This window comes from Oncorhynchus masou, chromosome 31 (assembly GCF_036934945.1).
Source record: "Oncorhynchus masou masou isolate Uvic2021 chromosome 31, UVic_Omas_1.1, whole genome shotgun sequence".
Taxonomy (NCBI): domain Eukaryota; kingdom Metazoa; phylum Chordata; class Actinopteri; order Salmoniformes; family Salmonidae; genus Oncorhynchus; species Oncorhynchus masou.
Window position 1 is genome coordinate 25,238,810 of NC_088242.1, and position 17,403 is coordinate 25,256,212.

Consider the following 17,403-nt stretch of genomic DNA (forward strand, 5'->3'; position numbering starts at 1 on the left):
CTATAGTTGTAGAAAGAGGCACTGACAAACCAGTTGGCTCCTGCTGCAGCCTTCACTATAAAATATAACACGTTGCAGCGTTGCTTCAATAGTGCTTGAAGGAGAGGAACCCTTTAAAAAAAAAGAAGTCTGTTGAAGGCCAATTAGAAGAATGAACATTTTATTTACACAAACCAAAAGGTTTTTCAGAATGCATATTCAACATAGAAGAATTTAGGCTACCGGTATATAGAAACTCCTGTTTTTTTTACCTCACACACCTGGGCACCATAGGAACTGTGCTTAATAGTTAGGAAACACTACCTGGAGCCTTTTTGGTATTTCAATAAAAAAGGTGTAGTAGACATAGCACAAAGAATTTAAGGAAACTTCTTGAAAATCTGTTGAAGTTACATAAAAACACTTGTCTGACAATTAGAGGAGTTTAGAAAAAAGTAACAATGCATATAAACAAATGATTTTCTTGAGACAATAAAAACTAGTCTCTAGAGCGAAATGGAGGGGAAAAACGGCAGTTAAGCAAATCGGTCTCATCAGTTGTTCATTCTATTAGATGGAGGTGTGAATGACATGAGGTCACTGGGGCACATTGACTGTCTCACTCTGTCCATCTGATCAGGGGTGAACAGCAACATGTCCGACTCAACTGGCTGGAGGAGAGAGAAGAGATTTAGGAGAATGAAGTGGGGACAGCATGGGTCAGTTGATGAATTGAGAAGAATGCATGCCTCATAGTAAAATTACGTATTTCAGAACACCATAGTGAAAAGTGATCCCACACCAAATTAAATCATACTTTAAAAATGTAAGAAAGAAGGGGGTAAAACAAGGAAGTTAACCTTTGTGGTCCGTGGGGTGAACATTTGTGCCAAACTGGGAAACGCTGTGATGGGAGTGAGGAGGCAATACAAAAATGACTTGATTGAAAAAGAAAACAAATCCACCATAAGGAATACAAATATCCAGGTCAAAGCCTATCCATGCGCCAAAACCCATGTGTACACACACACACACACACTTACCTGTGGGAGACGACGCTTCCTCCCAAGTGGGCTCTCCAGACTGAGCCATCGGACTCTCCATTTCTACGTCTATCGCCATGGGCGACAGCATCTCCTCAGCAACACCCAGCTCCTGTGGCGACAGGCTGCAGCTTGCTACAGGTTGGAGGTAGCGCTCAAACTCCAACCCCAGAAGACTCTAGTGTATTTAGAGAAAACAATTACCTCTTACCAGTCATACATTAAGAGATCAGCTCAACTACATGACCAAAAGTATGTGGACACCTGCTCAAACATCTCATTCCTAAATTATGGGCATTAATATGGAGTTGTTCCCCCCTACACTGCTGTAACAGCCTCCAGGGAAGCTTTCCACTGGTTTTGGAGCATTGCTGCGGGGACTTGCTTCCATTCAGCCACAAGAGCATGAGTAAGGTCTGGCACTGATGTTGGGCAATTAGGCCTGGCTCGCAGTCTGCGTTCCAATTAATCCAAAAGGTTTTCAACAAAGTTGGCAGCACAGAATCATCTAGAATGTCATTGTATGCTTCAGCGTTAAGATTTCCCTTCACTAGAACTATGGGGCTTATCCTGAACCATGAAGAACAGCCCTAGAACGTTATTCCTCCTACACCAAAATTCAAAGTTGCCAATATAAAATTGGGGCAGGTAGTTTTCTCCAAGCATCCACCAAACCAAGATTCTTCTGTCTGACTGCCAGATGGTGAAACGTGATTCATCACTCCAGAGAAGGCGTTTCCACTGCCCCAGAGTCCAACAGCGGCAAGCTTTACACCACTCTTGGTATTTCGCAAAATTATCTTAGTCTTCTGTGCGACTGCTCGGCCACGGAAACCCATTTCCTGTTCCCGATGAACAGTTCCTTGTGCTGATGTTGCTTCCAGAGGCAGTTCGGAACTCGGTAGAGAGTGTTGCAACTGAGGACAGACTATTATTACGTGCTTCAGCACTCAGTGGTCCCGTTCTGTGAGCATGTGTGGCCTACCACTCCAGTTGAGCTGTTGTTGCTCCTAGACATTTCCACTTCACAATAACAGCACTTACAGTTGACCAGGGCAGCTCTAATAGGGCAGAAATTTGACGAACTGACTTGTTGGGAAAGTGGCATCCTATGACGATGCCACGTTGAAAGTAACTCAGCTCTACTGCCAATATTTGTCTATGGAGATTCTCCATGGCTGTTTGATAAATGTTATAGTCCGGTCAGCAACAGCTGTGGCTGAAATAGCGGAATCCACTAATTTGAAGGGGTGTACACACACACATACATACATACATACATACATACATACATAAAGACGTCCCTTCTTCAGGATCCTGTCTTTCAAAGACAATTCATAAAAATCCAAATAACTTAACAGATCTTCATTGTGAAGGGTTTAATCGCTGTTTCCCATGCTTGTTGAATGAACCATAAGACACTTAAGACACTGACAGCTTAGAGATGGTAGGCAATTAAGGTCACAGTTAAGAAAACTTAGGGCACTAAAGAGGCCTTTCTACAAACTCTGTAAAACACCAAAAGAAAGATGCCCAGGGTCCCTGCTCATCTGTGTGAATGTGCCTTAGGCATGCTGCAAGGAGAAATGAGGACTGCAGATGTGACCATGGCAATAAATGTCACCCATGGGCACAAACCCACCGTCGCTCGACCAGACAGGACTGGCAAAAAGTGCTCTTCACTGATGAGTCGCGGTTTTGTGTCACCAGGGGTGATGGTCAGATTCGCGTTTATCATCGAAGGAATGAGCCTGTACTCTGGAGCGGGAACGATTTGGAGGTGGAGGATCCGTCATGGTCTGGGGCGGTGTGTCACAGCATCATCAGACTGAGCTTGTTGTCATTGCAGGCAATCTCAATGCTGTGCATTACAGGGAAGAACTCCTCCTCCCTCATCTGATACCCTTCCTGCAGGCTCGTCCTGACATGACCCTCCAGCATGACAATGCCACCAGCCATACTGCTCGTTCTGTGTGTGATTTCCTGCAAGACAGGAATGTCAGTGTTCTGCCATGGCCAGCGAAGAGCCCAAATCTCAATCCCATTGAGCACGTCTGGGACCTGTTGGATCGGAGGGTGAGGGATAGGGCCATTCCTATCCGGGAACTTGCAGGTGCCTTGGTGGAAGAGTGGGGAAACATCTCACAGCAAGTACTGGCAAATCATAAGAAGGAGATGCACTGCAGTACTTAATGCAGCTGGTGGCCACATCAGATACTGACTTACTTTTGACCCCACCCCCTTTGTTCAGGGACACATTATTCCATTTATGTTAGTCACATGTCTATTGAACTTGTTCAGTTTGTCTGTTGTTGAATCTTGTTATGTTCATACAAATATTTTTACATGTTAAGTTCGCTGAAAATAAACGCAGTTAACAGTGAGAGGACGTTTTTTTTTTGCTGAGTATATATATATATATATATATATATATATATATATATATATATATATATATATATATATATATACACACACACACACACACACACACGTATCTCCTTTGCCAAAAAAAACTTACCTCACTGATATAACTGTTTGGAGTCACTGTCACATCGGCATTAGCTGAGACGATGGGTGAGGAGAGGAGAGATAGGCTGTCCTCGGTAGGTTTTGGCCTGGCTGGATTGGAGGAGAGGGTGAAGCTGAAGGCAGGGCTCCTGACGGGGGAGAACTCTGCTCCATAGGTGGGAGTGTGGGGCAGTGAAGGAGAGAGGGGAAGCCTTGGTGAGATGGGTAGGCTGATATCGTAGGCCTCTAAATCTTCTTCTCTGTCCTGGAGTGAAGTAGAGGATAGGATTGACTGGGTCGCCAAAGTGCTGCTCACTTCAGGCATGGCCAGGAGCTCCGATTGGTTGGGCTCCTCTGCGGCCAACACCGATTGGCTGACGACTTCTTGGGGCATTTCGTCATTGGTCAGCTGTTGCGTGTTGGATGGTGATTGGCTCATTTTCTCAGACTCAGAGCTCTCAATGTGCTCCTCATGGCAAACAGTGGGCTCTGTGACAACCTCCGATTGGTCACAAGCTTCCTGCATGCTCTCGGGCTCTGGTTGGTCAGGAGTGACTTCATTCTGGACCGAGACTAGCTCTGGTTGGTAGATGGGGCCTTCCTCTGACTGGGCGTCTATCAAAGCTTCTTTGACTGGTGAGAAGCAGAGAGAGACTCTGGTGGGGCTATTCTTGGCGGGGGCCAGGGTGCAGAGTGGGGTGGCATCAGACAGATGGGCAGGGGAGAGGGTGGAGCGAGCAGGGGTGAGGGTGGAGCGAGCAGGGGTGAGGGTGGAGCGAGCAGGGGTGAGGGTGGAGCGAGCAGGGGTGAGGGTGGAGCGAGCAGGGGTGAGGGTGGAGCGAGCAGGGGTGAGGCAGGGGAGAGTAGAGGGTTGTGCAGCTGCAGCAGCGTTGGAGTGGCGGGTTCTGACGGGGGTGGAGAACTTGGTGACAGAGCAGGGAGATGCCTGAGGCGGCCTGGCAGCTACACGGGTTGATCTCCTCACAGAGCCTAAAAAGACAGAGACAACACAGCAGTCATTCAATTCACAACTCTAACACTGACAGAGGGAGATGTCAGCGGTCTTCCAGGCCCGCGCAAACCCTCTGTCCTTTCAGCCTGCCACTCTATGCATCTTCCTCTGCCTCCCTCCATATCTCTGTGCATCACAACAGTTGAGGGGAGGCATGGGTGAAGAACAGCAGAGGTATGACTCTCACCTGTGAGTTTGGCGGGACTCTCCACCTGGAAGAAGCCTCCCTGGAACACCACCACCGGTGACTCTGGGGCCAAGATCTCTGCCTGGGGGCCCTGAGGAGCTGGAGCAGGGTCGTCCACAGCACTGCCTGGCCCTGTAGCCTGGACTGCCTTCTCTGCCTCTGCAGCTTGCTGCTTGACCTTAATAGCAGCCTTGATGGCAGCCAGACGAGACTTGGCGGCAGCTCCACCAACAGGCTTTGCCACCGGAGCAGAGGCCGTCTTCTTGACCACCTTCCTCTGTCGTGGTGGGGGCTTTCTCTCCTCCTGCCAACCCTTAGACTCTGCTTCCCTCAGAGCACCAAACTTATTGTTCACGTCTTCTACCTGAAAAAGGAAGCGTCGAACAAGGTGATTGAGGAAAGAGGGGGTGCCTTTTTAGAAAGCTTGCCACATTTCCACATTTTCAACCTTTTAGAATGCTGTACCAATCTAGGTGGTAATTCTTCCTAGAGGTAGCTAGTATAGCTTACATTTAGTGTTAACAGTCAAGCATATACAAACAGTCAAGCATATACAAACTAAACACCCGTGTCTGTTCATCTAATTCTACACACACACACCTGGCAGTAGACCATGTTCTCCTAGTCACTAACCCACCTGGCAGTAAACCATGTCCTCCTAGTCACTAACCCACCTGGCAGTAGACCATGTCCTCCTAGTCACTAACCCACCTGGCAGTAGACCATGTCCTCCTAGTCACTAACCCACCTGGCAGTAAACCATGTCCTCCTAGTCACTAACCCACCTGGCAGTAGACCATGTCCTCCTAGTCACCAACACACCTGGCAGTAAACCATGTCCTCCTAGTCACTAACCCACCTGGTAGTAGACCATGTCCTCCTAGTCACTAACCCACCTGGCAGTAGACCATGTCCTCCTAGTCACTAACCCCACCTGGCAGTAGACCATGTCCTCCTAGTCACTAACCCACCTGGCAGTAAACCATGTCCTCCTAGTCACTAACCCACCTGGCAGTAAACCATGTCCTCCTAGTCACTAACCCACCTGGTAGTAGACCATGTCCTCCTAGTCGCTAACCCACCTGGTAGTAGACCATGTCCCCCTAGTCACTAACCCACCTGGCAGTAGACCATGTCCTCCTAGTCACCAACCCACCTGGCAGTAAACCATGTCCTCCTAGTCACTAACCCACCTGGTAGTAGACCATGTCCTCCTAGTCACTAACCCACCTGGCAGTAGACCATGTCCTCCTAGTCACCAACCCACCTGGTAGTAGACCATGTCCCAGAAGCCTTGCAAATCGGTGCATGTGGTGATCTTCTCTCCTCTGCCAAGCTCACAGTCATCCACCAGGCCAGAGAACTGACCAAACCTTTCCTTCATCAGCAGCCTGGCCTGCCCCACCGCAGTACGCATACGGTCCCGCACTTCACAAAGGGATGGATATAAACATTGAGGAAATGTTGTAGGATGCATTTCGCTAATAGAAATCCAAATCGACCACTTAAGATGGTTAAAACACGTCAAGTCACTCACTCTCTTCAGGGATAGAGGCATCATCCACCCTGGGCTCCCACTGCTGACAAAATGCTGTCAGTCTCTCAGTCTCACTGACCACCGCCAACCTGACAGACACACATTCACATATCACATGACACAACACTTGTCTAGGTCAGGAACTTCGCTGTTGACTTGGTTTCATATAATATGCATGATACGTTTGTCAGCTAAAATGTAACCCTCACCTAAAGTAGGGCACATCATGCTCTGGTTCCTGGGGACACTGAGGGGCCAGAGTAGGAGAAGGCGGGGATTGAACAGGGGACTTGGCAGGAGAGGGAGCACTGAGCTTCATTTTGGGCACCGAGTCAGAGAGCCAGAGTGGCACAGGTGGTAGTACAAAGGCAGGGACACTGCAGAGAGGAGGATGAAGATTTAAAACATGGAAAATGACAATATGTTTCCAGTAAGAAATGACAGCCAGTCATATTTTAATAAGCAGTAACATTATATCAACCAGATTCTTATAACCCAGTAGAAAAAAATGCATCTCTAATGCACCTAATAAATATTACAAGGGAATCTAAAATATGTCAGAGGGATACAGAGTGATCAAAAACCCACAATGTGTTACCTGGGTTTGAAGAAGGAGTCTGCAGAGCGGGGGTGAGAGGGGTGGGCTTGAAGGTGGACAGGCCTGCTGGGGCCTGGAACACAAAGCCCTGAGGAGCGAAGGAGGACGGGGTAGGGGCTGGAGGGGGGAGGGAGGAGGTCTGGGCTGGGACAGGTTCTGGATCAGCAGGGGAAGGGACTTCTACCATCTTCTCCTCCTTTACACTGGGGGGTGGCGGGCTGGCAGCCCTGGGCTCCTCCACTGGCTTTTTCACTTTTACAGCAGCTTGCTTATTGCTTTCAGTATTGCCTAAAGAGAATGTCAAAATGTACTTTTCTTTTTTTTAATGCAGAAATAAAATGGGGGAAACCACATAAAATGCTGTGGAGGAATAATGCATATGAAGCATCTGATGTCAGCTGCCAAAGCTCACCCCTGGTGTTCCTCCCTCTGCCAACAGGTGGTGATGCAGACTGCTTGGCATTTGATCTGGTCTTGGGAGCTGCAGCAGGTTTGTCCTTTGCCACCGGGGCCACAGAGACCAGAGGCCTGTTAGCTGACCTTGTGGATGGGGCTCTGACGACTGGTTCACCTGCAGGAAAGTGGAAAAAGAACAGTTGCGTTACAAGTCAAGGATATGTTTATTGGGGTTAAATAATTGGCTAAACAAAAAGGTTGAGGCGTAATGTTTAGAACAGCTGACAATATTTTTGTCATGGTTACAAGTGTTACCTAAAGTGATCTTCGTTCTCCTGGTTGACCTGACCACAGCTGGTTCAACTAAGACAGAACCAGGTCAAGTTAAGGGGTTAGCAGTCAGTACATACAGGTTTTGAACTAAGCACACCATTCAATGATTATACAGGGTGGAAAATTGTTTTTCAAACAACAAAAAACACCAACCTTTTCTTGAAGCAGGGACAGTGTCAATAGTCTGTGGTGCCTAGGTCAATGGAACAGAGAAAATACAGCATTTTGTCAATTATATGGTTATTCCAAAAAGCTGCTATTATAGTTATTGACTAAATAATCTAATAGAACATCTTATATAAAAGATGTGTGCAGAGCAAAATGCAGACTTGGTAGGGCAATTATTATTTTTTTTTTATACATAAAAAAAAAAAAAAAAATCACCTTGGGGTCCTGCTGCCTCATGGTTGAGCGCGTCACTCTGGTGGATTGGGGCAGGACCACTGTCGTTGTTGCCTGGTAGGAGGAAAAGGCAAGGCCACGTTATGACAACGTAACACCACTAAATCCTTGCTTATACCTGGTGCTGACTGGCATCCTTTTTCTTGGTCTTGTCCACAATCGGATTGTTACCACATTTTCAAATGTGTTTACACATGGTAGTAAAATGTCTCATCCAGCCACTGTGTCCACATTGGGACCAGATTTCCTGGTCCCTCCCTGTATGCAAATGTGAAAGATAATCTTTCAAAAATAATATTTATTTTAAAACATATTGCTGTCATAAGTCAATTGTGCCAGCTGTCAATGATTGAAGGTAGGATAATGAGGATTTAAATGGTGTCACTGTCCAGATTAGTCTACACTTGAGAGATACACAGACAATGCGTGCCCGACTACCTCCGGTGGTGGTCAGGAAGATCTGATCAAAATCAGACAGCAATGTGTCTTTTGATCGTCTACAACAGTCTACAAATATGGGCACTATCAGGATGTGGACACAATCGGGACAAAGGACGCATGTTAGCACCAGGTATAAACGTGGCTTAAGAACACCAGTTCTGTTCTTATATCAGTGGAGGCTCCTCAGAGGAGCAAGGGGACTTTCATAAAAATAGTGAAACAAAAAAGTGGTCCTGTTTTTTTTTAGATAAAACTATACTAAATATAGTCACGTCACCAAATAATTGATTAAAACACACAGTTTTGCAACAAAGGTCTACAGCAGCCTTAACACCATGGTGTAGCCGGAGGACAGTTAGTTTCCATCCTCCTCTGGTTACATTGACTTCAATACAAAACCTAGGAGGCTTATGGTTCTCACCCCCTTCCACAGACTTCCACAGTAATTATGACAACTTCCGGAGGACGTCCTCCAACCTATCAGAGCTCTTGCAGTATGAACTGATATGTTGACGCAATCAAATCATTAATCTACTACTGAAAGCATAAACTATAGCTAATCTAGCTACTGGGAGTTTTGCAAAACTGCTCCAGATTCTTCAAGTTGGATGGGTTCCGCTGGTGTACAGCAATCTTCAAAACATTTTTTAAATTTTCACCTTTATTTAAGCAGGTAGGCCAGTTGAGAACAAGTTCTCATAAAGCAAAGCAGTGCGACAAAAACAACAGAGTTACACAAACAAACGTACAGGCTATAAGAAAATAGAAAACCTCTAACAATGTACAATGTGTGCAAATGTAGAAGATTAGGGAGTTAAGGCAATAAATAGACCACAGAGGTGAAATAATTACAATTGTGCATTAACACTGGAGTGATAGATGCGCAAGTAGAGATACTGGGGTGAAAAAGAGCAAGAAGATAAATAACAATATGGGGATGTAGTTGGTTGTGCCATTTACAGGTATAGTGATCGGTAAGCTGCTCTGACAGCTGATGCTTAAAGTTAGAGAGGGAGATATAAGTCTCCAGCTTAAATTATTTTTGCAATTAGTTCCAGTCATGGGCAGCAGAACTGGAAGGAAAGGCGGCCAAAGTAAGTGTTGGCTTTGGGGCTGACCAGTGAAATATACCTGCAGGAGCGCGTGCTGCGGGTGGGTGCAGCTATGGTGACCAGTGAGATTAGATAAGGTGGGGCTTTACCTATCAAAGACTTATAGATGACCTGGAGCCAGTGGGTTTGGCGACGAATATGAAGTTAGGGCCATTGAAGCTCGTTTGGAGGTTAGTTAACACAGTGTCCAAAGAAGTGCCAGATGTATACAGAATGGTGTTGTCTGCGTAGAGGTGGATCAGAGAATCACCAGCAGCAAGAGCGACATCATTGCTATATACAGAAAAAAAAGAGTCAGCCCGAGAATTGAACCGTGTGGCACCCCCATAGAGACTGCCAGAGGTCCGGACAACAGGCCCTCCGATTTGACACACTTAACTCTGAGAAGTAGTTGGTGAACCAGGCGAAGCAGTCATTTGAGAAACCAAAGCTATTGAGTCTGCCGATAAGAATGCGGTGATTGACAGAGTCGAAAGCCTTGGCCAGGTCGATGAAATGGCTGCACAGTATTGTCTTTTATCGATGGCGGTTATGATATCGTCTAGGACCTTGAGTGTGGCTGAGGTGCACCCATGACCAACTTGGACACCAGATTGCAAAGTGGAGAAAGTACGGTGGGATTCAAAATGGTCGGTGATCTGTTTGTTAACTTGGCATTTGAAGACCTTAGAAATGCAGGGTAGGATAGATATTGGACTGTAACAGTGTGAGTCTAGAGTGTCAACCCCTTTGAAGAGGGGGATGACCGCGGCAGCTTTCCTATCTTTGGGGATCTCAGACGATACAAAAGAGGTTGAACAGGCTAGTAATAGGGGTTGCAACAATTGCGGCAGATTATTTTAGAAAGAGAGGGTCCAGGTTGTCTAGCCCACCTGATTTGTAAGGATCCACATTTTGCAGCGCTTTCAAAACATCAGCTGTCTGAATTTGGGCAAGTTGCTGCAGGGGGTGCAGAGCTGTTGGTCGGGCTAGGGGTAGCCAGGTGGAAAGCATGGCCATCTGTAGAAAAATGCTTATTGAAATAATCAATTATTATAGTAGATTTATTGTGGTGACATTGTTTCCTAGCCTCAGTGCAGTGGGCATCTGAGAGATGGTGCTCTTATTCTCCATGGACTTTACAGTGTCCCACAACTTTTTGAAGTTGGTTATACAGGATGCAAATTTCTGTTTAAAAAAGCTAGCCTTAGCTTTCCTAATTGACTATGTATATTAGTTCCTAACTTCCCTGAAAAATAGCATATCGCTTGGGCTACTCGATGCTAATGCAGAAAGCCACAGTATGTTTTTGTGCAGGTCAAGGGCAGTCAAGTCTGGGGTGAACCAAGTGCGATATCTGTTCTTAGTTCTACATTTTTTGAACTGGGCATGCTTATTTAAGATGATGAGGAAAGCCATTTTAAAAGCACAACCAGGCATCCTCTACTGACGGGATGAGTTCCATATTCTTCCAGGATACCCGGGCCAGGTCGATTAGAAAGGCCTGCTTGCTGAAGTGTTTTCGGGAGCGTTTGACAGTGATATGGGGTGGTCGTTTGACCGCGGACCCATTAAGGACGCAGGCAATGAGGCAGTGATCGCTGAGATCCTGGTTGAAGACAGCAAAGGTGTATTTAGAGGGCAAATTGGTCAGGATGATATCTAAGAGGGTGCCCATGGTTACAGATTTAGGGTTGTACCTGGTAGGTTCCTTGATAATTTGTGAGATTGAGGGCATCTAGTTTAGATGGTTGGACGGCCGGGGTGTTAAGCATATCCCAGTTTAGGTCACCCAACAGTACGAGCTCTGAAAATAGATGGGGGGCAATCAATTCACATATGGTGTCCAGGGCACAGCTGGAGGCTGAGGGGGGTCTATAACAGGCGGCAATGGTGAGAGACTTATTTCTGGAAAGGGGGATTTTTAAAAGTAGAAGCTTGAATTGTTTGGGCACAGACCTGGTCAGTATGACAGAACTCTGCAGGCTAACCTAGCCCCCTTTGGCAGTTCTATCTTGTCGGAAAATGTTGTAGTTGGAAATTTCTGGATTTTTGGTGGCCTTCCTAAGCCAGGATTCAGACACGGCTAGGACATCAGTGTTGGCGAAGTGTGCTAACGCAGTGAATAAAATAAACTTAGGGAGGAGGCCACGCATGATACCACGGCTTTTACGGTTACGAAAGTCAACAAATTAAACCTCTACATTACCAGAGGAGGAGTAGGCTAAGGGTACGGCTAAAGGATATAAGAACTGGCCGTCTAGTGCGTTCGGAACAGAGAGTAAATGGAGCAGGTTTCTGGGCGTGGACGAATAGATTCAAGGCATAACGTACAGACAAGGGTATGGTAGGATGTAAGTACAGTGGAGGTAAACCTAGGCATTGTGACGAGAGGTTTTGTCTCTGGAGGCAACAGTTAAGCCAGATGAGGTCACCGCATATGTGAGAGGCAGGACAAAAGGGATATCTAAGGCATATTGGGCAGGGCTGGAGGCTCTACAGTGAAAAGACAATCACTAACCAAAACAGCAATAGACAAGGCATATTGACATTAGGGAGAGGCATGTGTAGCCAAGTGATCATAGGTTCCAGCGAGTAGCAATAGGTGAGTCAGGGAGCCGATTCAGTGATCGCTACTACGCTAGGTGAGCTGGAGACACAGAAATTCAGACAGCTAGCGGGCCGGGGCTAGCAGATGGGCCTTTGGCGTCGTCGCAACGACAGGGCCCGTTGAAACCACCTCGGACGATTACGTCGGCGGACTGGCAGGTATTGACCGAGCTGAGGCTGGCTGGTGTCCAAGTTAACGGTGAAGACCGCTAGCAGTGGCTGACTGACTACTAGCTATTTAGCTGGCTAGCTTCTGATTGGGGTACCGGTTCTTAGGCATAAAAATACTACCACATAGGGTGAGGCGGGTTGCAGGAGAGTATATTCAGTCCGTAGATGAAAAGTGAGATTCAAATATATACCGGGGGGGAATACAATATTTACTCGGGACAGGACGGTACAAGACAAAACACATATCCGACTGCTATGCCATCTTGGTTGATGCTGCCACCACCATGCTTCACTGTGGAGATGGTGTTCTCGGGGTGATGCAAGGTGTTGGGTTTGCGCCAGACAGTGTTTTCCTTAATGGCCAAAAAGCCCAATTTTAGTCTCATCTGACCAGAGTACCTTCTTCCATATGTTTGGGGAGTCTCCCACATGCCTTTTGGCGAACACCAAACGTGTTCGCATTTTTCTTCTTTAAGCAATGGCTTTTTTCACACTTCTGTAAAGCCCAGCTCTGTGGAGTGTACAGCTTAAAGTTGTCCTATGGACAGATGCTCCACAGCGGAGATTATAATTTTGCAACTCCTTCAGGGTTATCTTTGTTGCGCCTCTTGTGGGCAGGCCCTCTCTTGGCAGGTTTGTTGTGGTGCCATATTCATTCCATTATTTAATAATGGATTTAATGGTGCTCCGTGGGCTGTTCAATGTTTTTTTTTATAACCCAACCCTGATCTGTACTCCACAACTTTGTCCCTGACCTGTTTGGAGAGCTCCATGGTCTTCATAGTGCCCCTTGCTCAGTGGTGTTGCAAACTCGGGGGCCTTTCAGAACAGACACATATACACACATACTGAGATCATGTGACACAGATTGCACACAGGTGGAATTTTTTAACTAATTATGTGACTTTGAAGATAATTGGTTGCACCAGATCTTATTTAGGGGCTTCATAGCGAAGGGGGTGAATACAAATGCACCCACCACTTTTCAGTTTACATTCTTTTTTTAAACAAGTTATTTTTTTTCATTTCACTAAATTTGACTATTTTGTGCATGTCCATTACATGAAATCCCCCCCCAAAAAACTATTTATATTACAGGTTGTAATGCAACAAAATACGAAAAACGCCAAGGGGGGTGAATACTTTTGAAGTAATTGCGTTTTTTTTTCCTCCACTTTCACTTACCGAGCTAGCAAATGTTACCTAGCTTGCAAATGCAGCTAGCTAGTTTAGCCTACTCAAACAGATGGATGCTATGTTTACGGGCTGGCTATCCAACACAAACTCTTCCAAGTCAACGTAAGCTTTTGGTTTTATTAATTTATTGCCATTGTAACTGCTAAACTGCACGATTGTAGCGGGTTTATTAACGCGTTAGTTCTAGTAGTTAACTATGTTGACTAACATTAGGGGACAACAATTTTTTCTATTTTATTATTATACCTTTATTTAACCAGGCAAGTCAGTTAAGAACAAATTCTTATTTTCAATTACGGCCTGGGAACAGTGGGTTAACTGCCTGTTCAGTGGCAGAACGACAGATTTGTTCCTTGTCAGCTCAGGGGTTTGAACTCACAACCTTCCGATTACTAGTCCAACGCTCTAACCACTAGGCTACCCTGCCGCCCCGATGTAAGCTGTGTGTACCAGTTAGCGGTTATGGTATGGAAAGGTTTTTTCGACCTGGTCATAGGCAGCTGTTGTACTGTGCACTGAAGTCCACAAGCAAAGGGAAAAGGTGAGAGGAGAGCGTATAGCTGCCAAAGGAATTAGACAATGAGCAAATTATTATGCTGTTTGTATGTGGCTGCTATGAAAGTGAACTGTGATCAGGAGTGTATTCATTGCGCCAATTGTTGAAAACGTTTCTTAAAGGAAGCAAACAGAACAAAACAGGGATAAACATACCTGTTGTCCAATAGAAACTCGTTTGCAACTGTTGGACTAATGATTACACCCCAAATCAGCTAGATACATGTGCAAGGAGGTATAGAATGTGTCACTGCCTGGATTACTAAATTCTCCTGACCTGCTGTAGCAACCTCATGATGGGTATATGGAAAATTGTATTATCCGGTTGTAGCCTAAACCTATAAATTTTACATTGAGCTGGGTGAATGGAAGATGAACGACAGTCAGCAAATATGATGTAATAGAAATAAGGCCAAGTGTATAAAAAAAACATTTTGTCCTCCCTCAACTTAAAACGGCACCGACCGCCACTGTCTTATATCCCCATGAGTATTGAGCACATCAAGTTCACCCTCTGGTGACGAGTCAAGTACATTTCATCAACTCAACGATTGAACGATGACTCCCAAGGACGATGGATATACTATCTATAGATATGTCAGCAGTATACAGACTCTGTGTTAAGCTGTGCCCCCTCACCATGGCTTTGGTCGTTGCAGCTGGGGCCTGAGGTAGAGGGGCCAGGGGCTGGGGCCGGTATAGCCCAACTTTAAACACCCCCTTCTTCTCCCTTGCCCTCTTCTCTTTCTCCTTCACAAGCTCCTTCTTCTCTTTGTAGCGTGCAAGCTTTTTAATTCGCTCCTCCACTGCAGTGTCTGAGAAATAGAATGAGGGAGTTGGAGAGAAAATAGATCAGTGTGGGATTACATAATATTGGTGGGCGTGGAGGATGAAGAGGCATGAGGGCGAAGTTGGCTCAGGCACATTTTTTTTTGACACCAGTTTCAGAGAAGAAAATATTCAAGCCAGCTAACCTGACTACAGTAACGTTACCTTGAGAATACTGTTAGGTAGCTAAATAAGTGATCCACGAATGCACAACAAAAGCACACAAACTCACTTTTCACTTGTTTTGCATTCGGTGCTTTTTCTTGAATTACTGACACATGTTCAGCAACAGACATGTCCAGTTGAGAGCATTCCAGTTCGGGGAGTTTGTCAAGCTGTCTGCGGCTGTTCAGGGCCTTGTCTCGGTTCTCCTTCTGGGACTGCGACCGTCTCCGAGACATCTTCACCCGCAGCATGTCCACACTGGTGTCACGCTGACGCATGTGGCCGAAACGAGCTTCCATTGAGTCCATGATCCTGTGACAAATATACATACAATGCATTAAACTACTAGTTATTAACACGTTGTTACAGACAAATACATATTGATTATCGTGTGGTTGTATATATTTAGAAAACGTTAGTTAGCAAACGATGAGCCAAACACACTAGCTGGCTATCTTACTAGTAGCAGTCACGGTTAGTCACTGACGCTTAATATGCTCTACCGAGTTATGAGATATATTAATCAACATAGGATTTTATCAATGTGCACCCTTACCTGTTTAAAATGTAATTATTATTGGTGATATCCAAGTTCTAGCAGTCCAACTATCTAGCAACCTTTATGGATGGAAGTACTCGGATAAACGACTTCCAAGTTAGCTAGCTAACTAAAAATAACAACAACATGGCGGGTCAGTTTTGAAAATTCTGCCGTTCAAAGCTGATTGGCTGATCATATATTTCCGGGCAGGAGCATCGCGCTGATAGGCTAGAGATTTCGAAGTTGTTCTTCTGTGCTATGAAATGTGTGTTCATTGATTTGTAGGCGAAGAAAACAAACATAAAAAGATAGAACTGTAAGTACCTTGGCGGGTTATTATTCTCATTTAATGTACTTAACATAAAGGTTATTCTATGTCCTAGTCCTATGGAATTTGACTGTTTCTCACACTCATCTTCTCTCCACTTTGCTCATTTCAAAATTCACCTTGTAATATGATATCCTAGCCTACTCTCAACGCACAGGAACACACCCATGCAGTGTTGCCAAACTCCTCAGTAAGGAAAGTAGCTATTGGCTATCCTAAAAGTCGCCAAATGACGTAATCGCATAATTTGCAATGTGCATGTTTTTTAATTTATTTTTTAATTAGGCAAGTCAGTTAAGAACAAATTATTATTTTCAATGATGGCATAGGAACAGTGGGTTAACTGCCTTGTTCAGGGGCGGAAGGACAGATTTTTACCTTGTCGGCTCTGGGATTCGATCTTGCAATCATTCAAATAAAAAAATTGTATACAATCTACATTAACAGTCTAAAAGGACCCAAAAAGAGACAATAGAAAAAAACTTTCAATGGCAATGTGAGAAAATTATATTAAGTAGTCTGGCCCTAATTCAGGTTAATTGTTTTTTTTATGTAAGCCTTAGGGGTCAGTCAGCTGCGCCATATGCACGATTAATTTGCAGTCTGGAAGCGGAGGGGTGAACATCTCCTGCTCTGACTGCAGCTGGGAGGGACTGCTGCATGAGGACTGGGCCACCTGTGAGTGCTTTGGGACAGGGGTGGGGCCCATGGCAGCACCTGCTGCTTGTTGAGAAGAGTAAGAATGATACATGCTTTCCCGTCAGTCTCCAATAACACCAGAAAAAGTCACTAGATTTGTCGTTAGTCACTTTATTGAAAATGTGTCACTAGAGGGGTCTGAATACTCGCTAAATATAGCGACAAAGTCGCAAAGTTGGCAGCACTGCACCCATGAGACAGACCATATCTCCCAGGTGAAAAAGACTGCACTTCATTTATGTGAGCTAAGGGCCTTTATGGCACCATGGCAGAAATTGCACCACAGTCAGATTTTACATTTTTTAAATGAACTTTTATTTAACTGGGCAAGTCAGTTAAGAACAAATTCTTTTGATTTACAATGACTGGGCCAATTATGCACCACCCTGTGAAAAAATATCTGACCCTGTATTAGTTTGGGACCTACTTGTGGCAAGATCTAGGCCAGACGGAGAAGGGTGAATGAAGTTGCCCCTAGACGCTGATCTTAAGTCAATTTAGCAGTTTCCTCAACAATGGTTAAGGTTAAATAGGATTGGAAAAGCTGATCCTAGATCAGTTCCTAGGGGAAACTTCATTCCAGAGCAGTCTAGGAGCCTACAACAAGGGACACTGGGAAATTCTGGGTTACCAGCCACAATGCCTTGTTATAATGTGACAGTCCCTACAGGGGAAATTTAGAAAGTACAAAAGCAGCTGATCAAGGTTTGCTGTTTTCTCGTTCTGGTTAGAGGCTGATCCTAAAGTACATCTCAGTTCGTTCTAGACCTTTTTAGACT

General features: G+C 45.3%; 1 protein-coding gene across 1 annotated transcript; it reads right to left on the reverse strand.

Moving 5' to 3' along the window:
* Positions 1 to 143: 143 nt before the first annotated feature.
* Positions 144 to 15,997, reverse strand: dlgap5 (discs, large (Drosophila) homolog-associated protein 5). Its single transcript, XM_064952763.1, has 16 exons — positions 15,613 to 15,997; positions 15,124 to 15,368; positions 14,703 to 14,878; positions 7,981 to 8,052; positions 7,750 to 7,789; positions 7,579 to 7,626; positions 7,280 to 7,438; positions 6,858 to 7,155; positions 6,479 to 6,646; positions 6,270 to 6,358; positions 6,000 to 6,160; positions 4,733 to 5,096; positions 3,544 to 4,523; positions 1,023 to 1,200; positions 840 to 883; positions 144 to 650 (listed from the first exon to the last, which is right to left on the reverse strand). The coding sequence occupies exons 2-16, from the start codon at positions 15,362 to 15,364 to the stop codon at positions 534 to 536; spliced, it is 3,135 nt and encodes a 1,044-aa protein (XP_064808835.1). The 5' UTR covers positions 15,365 to 15,368; positions 15,613 to 15,997; the 3' UTR covers positions 144 to 533.
* Positions 15,998 to 17,403: the final 1,406 nt, after the last annotated feature.

Bases quoted from the DNA above. Each gene is read 5' to 3' on its own strand.
- dlgap5 (XM_064952763.1), bottom strand. From the start codon at position 15,364: ATGGACTCAATGGAAGCTCGTTTCGGCCACATGCGTCAGCGTGACACC. The intron at 1,201-3,543 runs GTAAGTTTTTTT...TAAATACACTAG, and splicing joins CAAACAGTTATATCAGTGAG to AGTCTTCTGGGGTTGGAGTT. The intron at 884-1,022 runs GTAAGTGTGTGT...CTCCCATCACAG, and splicing joins GGAAGCGTCGTCTCCCACAG to CGTTTCCCAGTTTGGCACAA.